At 36.6% G+C, this 13,366-nt stretch overlaps 1 protein-coding gene across 2 annotated transcripts in view; it reads left to right on the top strand.

Moving 5' to 3' along the window:
- MMS22L (MMS22 like, DNA repair protein) overlaps positions 1–13,366 on the top strand; it is a 99,168-nt gene that overhangs the window by 21,036 nt on the left and 64,766 nt on the right. For both annotated transcript variants that reach the window (XM_026844356.1, XM_026844358.1), the window contains 3 exons: positions 5,078–5,140; positions 11,253–11,372; positions 11,785–12,008. In XM_026844356.1, coding sequence (XP_026700157.1) covers positions 5,078–5,140; positions 11,253–11,372; positions 11,785–12,008 — 407 coding nt within the window. The remainder of the gene's footprint in view (positions 1–5,077; positions 5,141–11,252; positions 11,373–11,784; positions 12,009–13,366) is intronic.

The raw sequence follows: 13,366 nt of genomic DNA, 5'->3' as shown, positions 1-13,366 counted from the left end.
AACCCTGAACCTTATTTCAGTCTTTTACTCTAAGATTCATCCTACCTAGTTTTAAGTTTCCAATCATTATTTGGGAAGGAAAAAGTCACTTGCTGAGGCAATTAATCCATTTGAGAGGTATGAAAGCTGCCAATTTTTCTTAATTGACTGTAGAGGGAGCTGACTAGAAGCCAAAGAGGTAGCTGAAGACCCAGAAATCTAGGGTTTTTTGTGTTGGATTTTTTTTTTTGTATAATAGTATTTTTGACACTGAGCAGAATCAGGTCATGCCATCTTCTGTCATCTGTCCCGTTCTTTTATCTTTTGCCTCATTGGTGTTTTGTTTGGTGTTTTATTTTTGGTTTTTTAACGCTTCAGCTGGATTTCTTATACTCCCTAGTTTGCCAAACCAGCTATATATGGCTGCTTCTACAAATTGGGCTTAATTGGCCTTTCTTGTGAAGTGTCTATCATTATTTGTAATTTAATGGTGTATATTAAAACTGGCAAGGTCATACCCTTTTTCTGTTTAAAATCTTAACCATGATTTCCTGTCCTGACTTAGGACAGAAGGTTAAAACCTCGAAAGATGTTTGTGAACTGTAGATCTGTAAAGAGGGAAGAGTCTGATCACATCAGGTGATGTTTGTTTTGATAACTTAAAATTCCACACCCCCCCACCCCAATCTTTGGATCTTTAAAAGCATTTGTGTATAAACAGAGGAGGAATGAAAAATGTTGAACTTCTGTGAATGTTTTTAATCCTAAGTAAGATTAGACTTTCTAATAAAAATTAGTTTCATTAATTTGTCTTGCAAATTGCCTGGGAATAAACGGTAGGGGAGGTGTGGTAACTCGATGCTTGAATACTTAGTTGAAAATCTCATGACCGTTTGTGGTGACTAGAGGGCTTGATGAACGTGGGATGCTTATGTTTCTGCTGCTTGCAGGTTGATGGATACTTTAGGATCCCGTGGCAGGCTGCTCATTATCCTGTGGTTCAGTCTTTTCTAATAATACCATGACAAAATGAAGCAACTTCTTACACATTCATACAGTGTAAAATTACAGACCACATCTAATGTTTACACTGAAGGTTGTCTCAAGCTCCTCTTGCTTTTGTCTTGTTACTACAGTAGTGGGGGAGGACCACAGTCCGTAGTGTATTTCAGAGGGACATTGGGAAGATAGAATTACTACATTCCCTGCTTATTAGAGGAACTTAGATGGAGAGAAAAGGTTATTCCCAGGTTGAATACAGAAACCAGCATGAAGCAGACATTTATCTTGGGTTTTTTATATTTTATGCCCTAATCAAAATGCAGTGATACTGTTTACTTTGATCATTGGATTTTTTTTTCCTGTTTCTTATACTGATACATACTATGTATTTAGCCTCGTGAGAGATTATTTTTTGCCCCAGGCACTATATTATTTAAATAAACCAAACAGATGTAGAGTGGAAAAAAGGACTCTTGTTGTTCTTATTTTAACTAGGAATCTGAAACACAGTGACAGGAAGTGACTTGCCCAAGATTAAATAATATTTTTTCCTTAGAGCCACCTGGGAGAATTTCCAAGTCTGATTTGTAAATCATGAGACCATCCTGTGCACACTCCTCTTGATGTGGCCAGTAGTCTTTACGTTAAATCTGTTAGCTGTGCTTTGCATTTCTCTGAGTGCGGCTCAGAGTTTGTCCAGGGATCCCTGTTCTCTTAAGTGCCATGGGTGCTTACAAAAAAAACCTCAGTAGCAAGAGTGCCTTTTCACACACCACAAGTCTAATCTGTCATAGATAGTTGATGCTAACCGTTTCTCTAGGTTCTGTCCCCTGCCCCAGAATTACAACTGAAAACATTCTTTGAACATTATAAGATGAAATAGTCCATGGTATAAATTTGTGAAGTCAGTGGAATTACATCAGGGCTCAATGTAGTCCTGTTTTGTTGGTTAAACATCTGATGAGATAGCTTCATGACACATGCTTTCTTTTAATTAACTGTGATCAGAGGTGGGAGGGTGATGTGTCATAATGATGGTTATTCATGTGCTCTGTAGCAAAAATTGCCTCTAAGCCTATGTCATCTGTGGAAGATTTTCAATTTTTTAATGTGGTCTGCATGGCCTTGAGGTTATTATGAAAGCTTTTAAAATTCTAAATAGGTTTCAGACTTGCTTCTTTTTATTTTTTCCCCCTTTAGCTCATATAACGTAATTTCAAATATGCAATGATTCATATATATCGAATATATATTTCATACACATGAAACCATTTTTCTTAAACTAGAAAATTTTGGCCAGGTTTCTTAGACACTGTGTTCTGAAGGATGTACAATACATGTCTCTTTCCATAACCCCCTCATTGAGGTCCCACTTCACCCTTCTGAAAAGCAGGATTTCTACGTTTAAAAAACAAATGGGACCTGATGAGAAAATTTGCTACTTCTGAACATTGCTGGGGTCCATTTCAATATGCTTTGGGCTAGGGAAATATAGGCAGAATTACTTGGAGCCTTTTAATAGAATAATCTGAAATGAGTACATAGCAAAAATATGCAAACTTGGACTTTCAGCTAAGCCTACTATGACTCCTCCAGGTAGTCAGCCGTTAGTTCTGGCAGAAATTTTTTCCTGCAAACCCAGAGGGTCTCAGCTCAGATTTTTTGTTTTAACAGTACTTTTATGCACTGTAAGGTCTCCAGGTTTTGATGGTTTTGGGACTCTTCGGCGATGAAAGAAGGATGTTGTAAACCAGCAGTTCTGGAGTAAGAGATGTAGATTCTACGTATACTCTGACAAGGATGGATTGTAAATGGTTGCTATGCCATATTGCCAGTGTAGCAGGGAATACTGTTAGGATATCAATTTAGTGGGTTTTGAATTAAACAAGTCTGTTAAAAAATATAATCAATTGAGGCTGAAAGAAGAGTGCAATGGGTGGTTGGTGTCATTCTTTCCTGTGTTTGGGCTGAACCTGGGTGCACTCTTCTAATCAATTCCACTTGGTGTCAGGAGTTTGCCCTAGATTACTCCAGGATCTTGTTGGGATATCTGCATAATGCAGATGAGCTGGAACTTTGGCAATAAACACCTTTTGTATAAATACTGTGTCCTTGGACTACAGGAGTACTAAAAGCATGTTCTGAGCAGGCTGATCCAGACATTCAGAGGTGACTCGTATTAGCCATTTAGCATGATGGCCTAATATCTACTCATCTCAGATAAATCTAGCTTTTGAGCGGCGATTAGCTTTACTTGGAGTCTGCAGTAGGACCATGCCGGTGTCTAAATATTCACATAACATCAGGCTCTAAAATATAGCAGTCAGAATAAAAATCTGATGTAAATACTAGACAGAACTGTCTGGGAATGCTGATTTTGCACTACCTAGGTTTTAGTCATTAGTGAAGTGCGGCCTTTACTACTCTGCTACTTGTTGATGCAGTGGCCTCTCCTGACAGAATGCTAGTTCTGCTTCTGGTTTCATGATACAAAGGTTTTTGGTTTAAGAAGGCCTGTTTATGAACCTAGGGCTGATGAACTCTCTGCTATTCTGGCACAATTATTTGTGTCCCTATTCTATGACCTAGGTCAGGCCTTCTTCCCTTTTTCATTCTTTCTTTCTCTCCTAAAGCTCTGGGTTGGTTCACTGCTCTGGTTTGCACTGTGTCCCACAAACAGAAGTACCAGAACAACAGAGCAGTGGCATGCTACAGCTGTGAGGGCAGGAACAGCAGCTGGCATGATGAGAAAGAAGCAGTGGGGACTCCTTAGTTGATACTCTTCAAGTTCCTGAATCATGAAATTGCAGCTTTAGTGTAACTTTCTGCAGATCTGTCCTTATTTGTTCTATAAACAGTTTACAGACTGCATCTTGCTACCATCAGCAGTCTTTCATAACTCTTTTTCTTGTGCAAAAATGTAAAGCCAGCTTTAGTAGTCAAAAATAAGTGTTAGTGCATTTTTTTTAAAGAGGTCATCTTTACAATTCTCTTGGTACCCTCTGAGTTCTTTGTGGAATTGTCACCAAGTCAAGGCATGAAGTAGTGTGGTCAGTAGTAGAGGAGGGTGGGGCACGATGGTGTTGCTGCTGGAAAACAGTTATATTTCAATTACCAGAGCATAAGATGTTCTTTATTGTAAGCCCCATACAGATATTTACAGGACAGTTATCTGCAGACTAATTTGATAAGGCTTAACAGTTGTGATAGTGGAAAGAATGAGTGAGGCAGGACAATGATGAAAATACTGCATTCACACATCTAGTTATATACACAAGCTATATACACCGCTGAGTGTAAGAGGTGATTTTCGGACCTCCTAGAATTGTAAGTATGTTGGCTTTGTTGACTTTATTTTTACCCTGAGAAATAGCCTTAGTTGTGAAACTTTCTACTCTTTTCTTTCCCACTATCTAAATATATTTTCCTCTCTTCCTTTTTAATATACTTTGCCATGCAATTCCTTTACTTCACTAGCATGGTCTAGTTGATTCAAATGGATAGTCATCTGTCTTCCCAAGATGAAGAATTGTGGGCCATTTTTGACCTACCCTGTATTTTTTTTCTCTATGTATAGGCCATTACTATCTGGCCAACTCCTTAGTGAATTGGCCAAAACAATCCTTAATGTTTGGGTTGGGAAAAATGAGTTAGCTTTTTTCATTGACAAGGAAAAAGCAAGAAAAGGTGAGATTGTACCTTTTCTTCCTTCTTACCCCTTATGTTTTCCTTTCTTTCTTTAACATTCTGTATAAATTTTAAGACTGACTTACTGATCATACTAATCAAAAATGCCTGAATGTTTTATTTCTTTACTAAAAGTGAGGTCTGGGATTGTACATGAGTCACTTAAACCAATTTTAATTACATACTTTTTATTTTTAGTCATCTGTTTGGTTTTGAGACCCTAATTTTTAGGACAGATATTAATTATATTCATAAAACAAAAAAGCTTCTTTTCAGTGTTCAGTACAATATGCTATCATGAAATGAAATACTTCTGGAAATTTTTTGACTGCTTATGTTCCTGTTATTACATAATGACTCCTGTGAGGAATACAGATGATATTTCATGCTGCTAATCATTGTTTTTCAGAAACTGAAGGAATCCAATTGGAAATTTGTCGAAGAACTCCTTAAAAAATCCACTGATGCTCAAGTAAGTGTGTAAGGGAAGAAATAATGAACAAGAATCATGTCAGGGATGCTTTCAGGAAAAGACAGTGCATGAAACAAAATCTGGCTAACAAGTATATTTTTGGAATTCTAGTGTTTTTATCAGTGGTAAATGAACATCCTTGACGTAGCTGAACTATGGCAGTATACAGTTCCCTCCTTGTTAGTAGTTGTGCTTGATGCTAAATTGTCAGATAAAGGAAAAAGATAATTATCCTGGAAGGGTAGGTATATGGCTACTCAGACAAGTTGTATTCAGAATAAGAACTGGATGCTTAGAAAATGTAAACCAGATACTGAATGTAAGGATATCAAGTTGAGGAGACATGATGAAGGAGATAGTCAGTTGCATTGAAAATTCAGCTATATCCTCATCACAGCAGGAAGGTGACTTGCCTTGCTGAGCAATTTGTCTTACAGGCTTGAATCAAACTCTTACTGATAAGGTTCTAGTTTCTGAGTACTCATTTCATACCTTATCATTTTTCTTTCTGCAGAACTGTTAATGCAATGCTTCATGGCCCAGAGGTCAGAACTGACCTCCTTTTAAAGTGCTTTTAAATATGCTGTTCATCACGTTTTTAAATATGTTACGTTGCAGCTATGTACATTTGTTCTGAAGTTGCATGGTAAAATTGCAAATGCTGTATCGGCAACACCTATAAAAATAGTTTCTTTAATTTGTGTATGCTTAAGATGAGAATAAACATGTTTGGTTTTTTTATTTGCTCTCAGATGAAATAAAATCTTGTAAAGCTCTGTTGTTGAAAGCAGAAGAGGAATCAGTTGGGTTTTTTTATTATTACTGCCTTGCTCATGCAGTAGCAACAGCTGTGGCTGAAGATGGAGTATGGAACAATACTTGTTACAACTACAGTTTTTACAAAAAGATATTTTGTAGTTAGTATAGTTGAAATAATAAATAATTAAGAAGTTGGACAATCAAGCTATACTTAAGCTTTTTGAATGATTTCACAGTGTATAAATGAATACACACAGTGCATATACATTAAAACTACACTGATGACATCACTTGCGGGGTACTTCCCATTCTGTGAGAGGAACTGGAGAGATAGAGATGAGACGAGGCATAAGAGCCAAGTAGCTTATTAGCTGCCTTCCTGTGTTGCATCTTCTGTATGTCAGCAACCTTGAAAGGAGTAAGAAGACATTTGTAGTTACATTTTTCTTCACAATATTCCTTTTTTCTTTTGAACGTTTATTATTTTGAATAAAGATTACTCTGATGTTGAATGTACATAAAAGGTACAGCTTTTTGATGCTTCTGTTAAACGAGTATTGAATTGTAGACGGTTTAGAAAGGCAGCTAGGTGGCCAAATTCAGAAGGTTTGAATAATGAGTCAATAATGATGCAGTAAGATAAGGCAAATAATCTGTTTTAATTTTCGAAAGCAAGCACTGTTGATATTAAACCCACACTTGCCAAGGATATGTTTGCAACTATTGTTAACCAGCTAAGGAGCTGTCTAGTTTATTTCCTTTTTTTTTTTAATTGCTTTTTCTTGCATTATGGAGTTAGCTGCCTGTAGGAAATGCCTCTTGAAGAGCATTAGTCTCTATATATGACTGCACAAGTGCATGCATATGCTTTTATTAAAAGATGCATCTTGCTTCCTATCCCTGCACACAAGCCTTCTTGACAGTGTCTAGGAAGGAGATTTTCTTTTACCAGTAGGCATGTCCATTTCCTCTGATCTGCCACCTTCACGTGGCCACTCGTGCCTTTTATCTTATCCTTTTGTATCTCTAAGTGAGTATTTTTTAGACCAAAAAATGCAAATGGGAATGAAAAGCACAATGAGATATCAAGAAGTCAATAATGAAATGGAACATGGAGAAGCAGGAAAAAAGGAAAAGGGAGAATAGTACTCTTTGAATGAACAACAGGACAGAGTTGATGATATTGCCTCCTAACACTTGGCCTGAGTTTGTTAGTAAATCCTACCTGAGCCATCCTTTTCAGCATATACCCTCTGTCTATACTAGAGATGCACAGTAATAGCTGTGCAAAATGTTAGAAGAAATGATAGTGCCAAATCACCCATTTGCAAGAGAGGGTAGAAACTGGTGGTTAGAAACTTCATTTTTAAGTATATGAAAGCTTAAAAACTCATCATACTTAGTGCATAGTCTGTCCGTCAGCCTCATAATCTACTTGTGCTTGTTGTTCCCTAACTTCAAAAGCTGGTAGACTATACATGTTCAGATGGAGAAGGGGAATATACAGGGGGGGGGATATGAAATCAAGTATGCATAAGTTTGCATGTTCAAAAGTATCTGAAAAGCGTACAAATCATATATTTCTAATGTAAATCATACCTCTGTAATGTAAATTGATAATCTCTCTCCTACCAGTAACTATTAATTTCTCCTCATGTGATCTTCAATTTCTAGGTAGTTGAAAAGATTATTTTAGGCACTGTTGTAGACATGGATTTTGAGGGTGAGGGAGCATCATGAAAGTAGATTAAAAGAATGTTCATCTTTGATGAATCAGCAGAAGCTGGAGTTAGCTTTAACATTATTAGGACACCTAAGTACCAGGATGCAAAAGTGACATAAAAAGCATAACAAAATGCTGCAGTTTTTTGTAGTTTCAGTAGAACTGGTGAGTTTAATGATCCCCAGCAGAGAGGGTAACCCTCATGCAGGCAGCAGAGAGTCTGAGCCACCTTTATCCAGTCTATGCCTGATTTTTTGGGGGTGATTAAAAACTTCGAGAAAGCTGTCCCATGTCCAGGTGAAGTGGCAGAGGGGTGATGCAGTACTCTGTCTCCAGGTAGGAACTCCTTCTTTATGAGGTTATACTTGGCCTGCTTCTGAGCAAGGAGATGATGTAAGGTGCTGTTAAGGTTAGGGGACAAATGGAGATGGGAAGCAAAAATACTGTATTTGTGAGCTGTAAATAAAGGTAGGAGCAGTAATGGCTGGGCAATTGTAGAGTACTGCTTCCTTGGATATATCCTTTCACCTTCAAACAGTTGACAGACTTGTGAATTTCTCAGCCAGAAACTGCACCTTTTTTTTTTAATAATTCTTGATGGATAGAGTTGAAGACAATTGCTTGTGTGAAGGATCTCCCATTTGTATCACAAAAATGGACATTTATGGGGAAACTACTTACATGGGGTATTGCCTACATCTGTTGTAATTTGGATTTCTGTTACTGGGCTAATGACAAAAGTAGAGCTAGTTTACAATGCTATTTCTACTACAAAATGAAAATTGTTATACTAGGAATATTAACATAGCTGTATTTGTATACTAGGCAACATCAAACTGACTAAATTTATGGATTGTCACTATAAGATGAATTTGTGTTTACGAAGTTTTATTGTGAGAATCAAAAGATGTTTTGTTCATGAGAGCTAATAGTCTGTCTGACTAGTGTTCTCTCATTTCAGAAAATAAATGCTTCATGTTGTTTCATTTCTGCTTCAATTTTGTTATACCTTCACTATATTTTTAATTCTACTATAAAAGAGATACAGAAATATTTGTTGGAGTTCTAGGAAACCAATTTTGTTACTGCAGTAGGAGGTCATAAGAGAAAAATGTTGTGTTTAGATAGTACTATCATTTTGATAGTATCTGGTATTCCTCCCTTCTGCGATAAATTAAAAGCTGAGTTCTGATAGTATTTCCAGCAGTGCAAGAGACCATTTTAAGCAAAAGAGCAATGAGAGAATCCATTAATCCCAGGGATATTTGAAGTCTGGAGAACTCTTCATATTAAATTTGAGATAAAGCTTTCAGTACTATCTTGGTTTTGGAAACTGTTCCGAAACTATTGTTGGATAGATAAATAATGTTTGAAATTGAAGCTACTTACAATACCATGTATATTGTTGAATTAATTTAACTAATGCAGTCATTGTTTTCTGAATTAGATGCTAAATATAATCCTATACACAAATGACAGTTTTAAGATTAAGCATTCCCTTTGTAAAGGGTGTGTGTTTTGGGTTATGTTTTTTTACATCTTTCATAACTGAGTAGATATCTCTAGAGAAACAGATATACTTAGCTGTAGCTTCTTGTTTTATATCAAGCCTCTTGCTTTTATTCATTAAAAAAAAGCAGCTGTTGAAAATGGTTCTATCCTTTGATTTTTTTGTATAAGATTGTTAATTTGGGAAGACTAGTAATTTAATAGCTACAGTTATGTCATATATAAAAACAATACTTGAGGATCACCTTTCATTTGTGGGCATTTTTGTTAAATTTGAACTATTTTTTTACATCTTTTAATGACCCTTTCTTGAAGAGGTTCCTTTGTATTTCAGTGCTTTTCATATATTGTTATACATAATGTCTTCAATATATAATTTTATGACAACTGAAAATGCCTTTTCAATTTTCAAGTTGTTTTAGAAATATACCACTTCTGAAGCCATATGCTGTGCATTAATTGTTCATGAGAAGGCAGACATGATTAGAAGTTATTGAAGATGATTTGTGTAATTGTTTACAGCGTTCTGATAAAGTTCAGGAAATAATGTTTTCCATGTCAATGTATAGCCAGGTATAGATAAGTTCATGAGTTGTAACTCCTTTGTATAATGTCTAAAACAGGGGAAAAAAAAAAAAAGCGGCTCTAAGACATTAAACCACATTGTGGGTAAGAGCAGAAGTCCTACTCTTCCAGTAACAGGTACTTAATGAAAGACTATTTTAAAACAACAACAATAAACGAACAAACCCCCCAACAAACCCCAGTGTTATCTTTTTCTGTCACCTGACATCAGTGATCTTTTTTTATCTTATTTTTGTTCCGAGCTGGATGAGCTTGAGACATAATTCAGGACCTAGCACTGTAATTGAAACTTATTGGGAAAACTTCCCAATATTTGAGGCATGACTTCCTTCATTCCCCTTCCTGGGGCTATGATTTTGGATCATAAAACATCCTGTAGGTTTTTATTTTTCTTACCCGTTTTATTCCTCTTTAGCTTGCTTTATGCTGTTAGAAATTCCAGGCCTGTATAGTGTTTAGATGTATTTTGAAAGCTAAGAGTAGGTCAGGTATTTCTACTGTCGCAGAGCAAGTTTGCTACTATCCCAGACGTGTTAGACTTACATGTGTAAAAGTCTTCCCTTAAGACAACTACACACAAGCTGGTCTGCCAAACTACTTTTATAGTCAGTGGAGACAATAAAGCCTTTTGGGCTTATCATCCTATACTTTACCATCCTAAAGTAGATGCCTAAAACAGGCTGAATTAGGCACGTGATTTCAGTCTGAGCATAGAGCTCCTGGTATCTGACCTCTGATGCCAGTCCAGTTTTGCTGACATCAAAAGCTGGCTGTGGGAAATCTCACTCTTGGTATCCCATAATTACAAACTGAATGCTTCACTGTGTTCAAATTGTTTGGAATTTTCTTTCCTATGACCCTTCTTCCTTTTGTGTGCAAAATTTGGAACTGATGAATAAAAACAAGTGGTATGGGAATTTTTTTGTCCATGTCTGCGTCATGTTTTGTGTGTTGTCTGTCCATCCCAGCCTCCCCCCGCCCCCCATGTTCAGAGACTTATTTACCCTTGATTTAGAGTTGTCTGGGATGTTAATGTTAGCAGTATAGCCATGTTGCAGAGGTTTGAGAAGGAACATGACTCAAAAAGAAAAGACCCTTCTGCTTGGAATATTATAAAGAGAAGCATGAGGTCTCAGAGTTGCACCTTCTCTCTGTATCGGTGGTGAATAATGAGTCTGCATTCAGCTGACTCATGCATACATCCCAGCTAATGTCCCATTTACTAGTTTTGTGAGGTCCTGTACCGTGGGGTCATCTTTCAAGTTAGGCTCCATATTGGGTTGATTGTTATCTTAATGTATCTACAATTCTGAACACCTGAAGTCGTGCATGATAATGGCTGGATTGCAGGATGCAATTGTCAGCTTTTATCTTCTAGTTCATTGCTCACATTAGCAGAAGCATTTGCTCAACTTTCTATAATTAAAAATAACTTTTATATTAGGAAATTATTCTTAATAGTCTGGTAGTATTGGGTTTGTGGGTAGACAAGGTGATGCTCCCCTCCTACAATAATCTTCTTATTCCCTTTTCAAGACTGGTGTGTTAGAGGAACACTTACGAATGCATCTTCAGTGTTGTTTGACCTTGTGTAGTTTCTGGGACGTGAACGTATCTATTGCCAGCATACTCTGGGATTATTACAGCAAGAACCTGGTAAGTGGATGAATATATAAAAATGTAGAATTACATGTGGACAGTCCTCGACTTTTAGCAGTTAGTTCTGATTCTCCTTTAGCCAAGCTTGGTTGCTATACTTTTGCAAAACTGACTAGTCAATGGCAGTACCCCTAAACTTGCTATATTTATTTAAGAAATCATGTTTAAATATATGTTATGGTCCATTACATTATGTCACAATAGAATGAATTATAATATATTTTACTCCTATTTTTCATCAGGGCTACTGATTTTAAGATCTTGTAAAAATATTTTGCACAGAGTTACAATGCATTTTTTGAGTTGTGGTAGGAATGTATCCTTTGTGTGAAGGATTGCATCTTGTTGCCTTTGGAATATTAGCATTTGTTGTACTTATAATGTTTTCTGTTTGCATTTATTCTTTTAGAACAGTTGCTTTACTGTTCCTTGGCTTGGTCTGAAGGGTCTGGCAAATGTTAGTAAAACTTCTTTGTCAATGCTTGAGCTGGTGAAAAGTTGCTGTTGTGAACAGCAGATCCCCGCCCTGTACAAGTCCAGCAACAGTTACTTCATTTTTCTCAGCATTTTGGCACGGATGATGAAAGAAGCACAGAACAGTGGCGTGCATCCTTGGAAACAAATTAAAGGACGGTATGGCCGCTACTTAGTTTGTCTCATGTTGCGAGAGGTCTAATCAGTCAGACTGCGTGGCCCTTCCAGCCACATACCAAAGCAAGGCGGGGGTGCTGTTCTCATGAGGATGAAGGATCCAGGGGGATTCATAATTTGAAGAAAGCAGTTGTTCACTGAGGTTTCTGTTGCCAGCTGAGGCTGTGACAGGGTCCAAGAGCTGGGTCCAAGAATCACCTTGGCATCCGTAGCTTTGTGATGATTTACTTTGTCCCACAGGCCAGGAATTTGGTACACTGGCAACCTATTCAGTGGTACAGCCCTATTGCCAGACAGCTGATGTAATTAAAGCACAGAAATTCTGTTTGAGCTGCATGTAAGCCATGTGTTGTCCAAGAACATGCAGACTGCCTCTTGCTAGGCCTGCAATTTCATTTATATTTCCATTTTCTTCTTCATGGTTTTCAAAATTTTTCACAGTATATTTTTTGTGAGGGCTTTAATTTTACATTTAATTTTAAAACATACTAATTTACATATGTTCACTCATAATATAAAAAGCCCTTAAAATATATATTCTGTAAATCAGAATCCTGACGTTTTATATACTTACTGAAGAGTAATGAGAGTGTACTGATTATTAGAAGTGTTAACTTTTTATTTTGTTTCCATTGGATATAGAAAACTTAATTAGTTTTGAGTTCTTGGGTTGAGTTTTAAAAGATTTTAAGTATTATAAAATACTCTTATATGCAAGTAATAAATATATAAAAATGCACATGTGTATGCACACCTTACAAAGTTATGTGGTATGTTTCTTCCAAGAAAGAAGAGTTATCTTGGCTATCAGAAAGGGAAAATACACCTAGTGTCTAAATACACTTCACAAGTTGTTACAGTCAGTAAAGTTGGATTTAAGAATCACTACAACTACTTAGAAACAAATATATTGTTGGATGGTGAATCAGTGTCTTGTTTAAGTTAGTAATTTTAATTAGCCTGCTCCATTTTTACTGAAAACAAATTATACTTACATTTTTGTGCTATTATAGCTTGTTACTTTGCCTAATTTAAGAGGGGGAATAATGATACACAACACACACTGTGTCAGTCTGCTCAACCAGTATTCATCTTTTCTACCTTGAATAAATCAATTACACAAGTAGCAAAATTTAACAGCCTACAGCTATGATTTTGGGATGAACTCTGTTTTCAGCAGCTAACCAAGCATTAATTGATGCATGAAGAACGTAAATGCCTGTCAGTAGTAATTTACTACTAAACAACATTAATTGGATTTGCTGTAAATTTTGGTGGCTAGATTTGATAACCTCAGCACCATTTCCAACTATTTTTCCAGGTGACAGAATCGGAAAACA

The sequence above is a fragment of the Athene cunicularia genome (assembly GCF_003259725.1).
Source record: "Athene cunicularia isolate RWA chromosome 3 unlocalized genomic scaffold, athCun1 chr3_part1, whole genome shotgun sequence".
Taxonomy (NCBI): domain Eukaryota; kingdom Metazoa; phylum Chordata; class Aves; order Strigiformes; family Strigidae; genus Athene; species Athene cunicularia.
The sequence above is the reverse complement of the archived record's forward strand: the minus strand, read 5'-3'. Positions and strand labels throughout refer to the sequence as shown.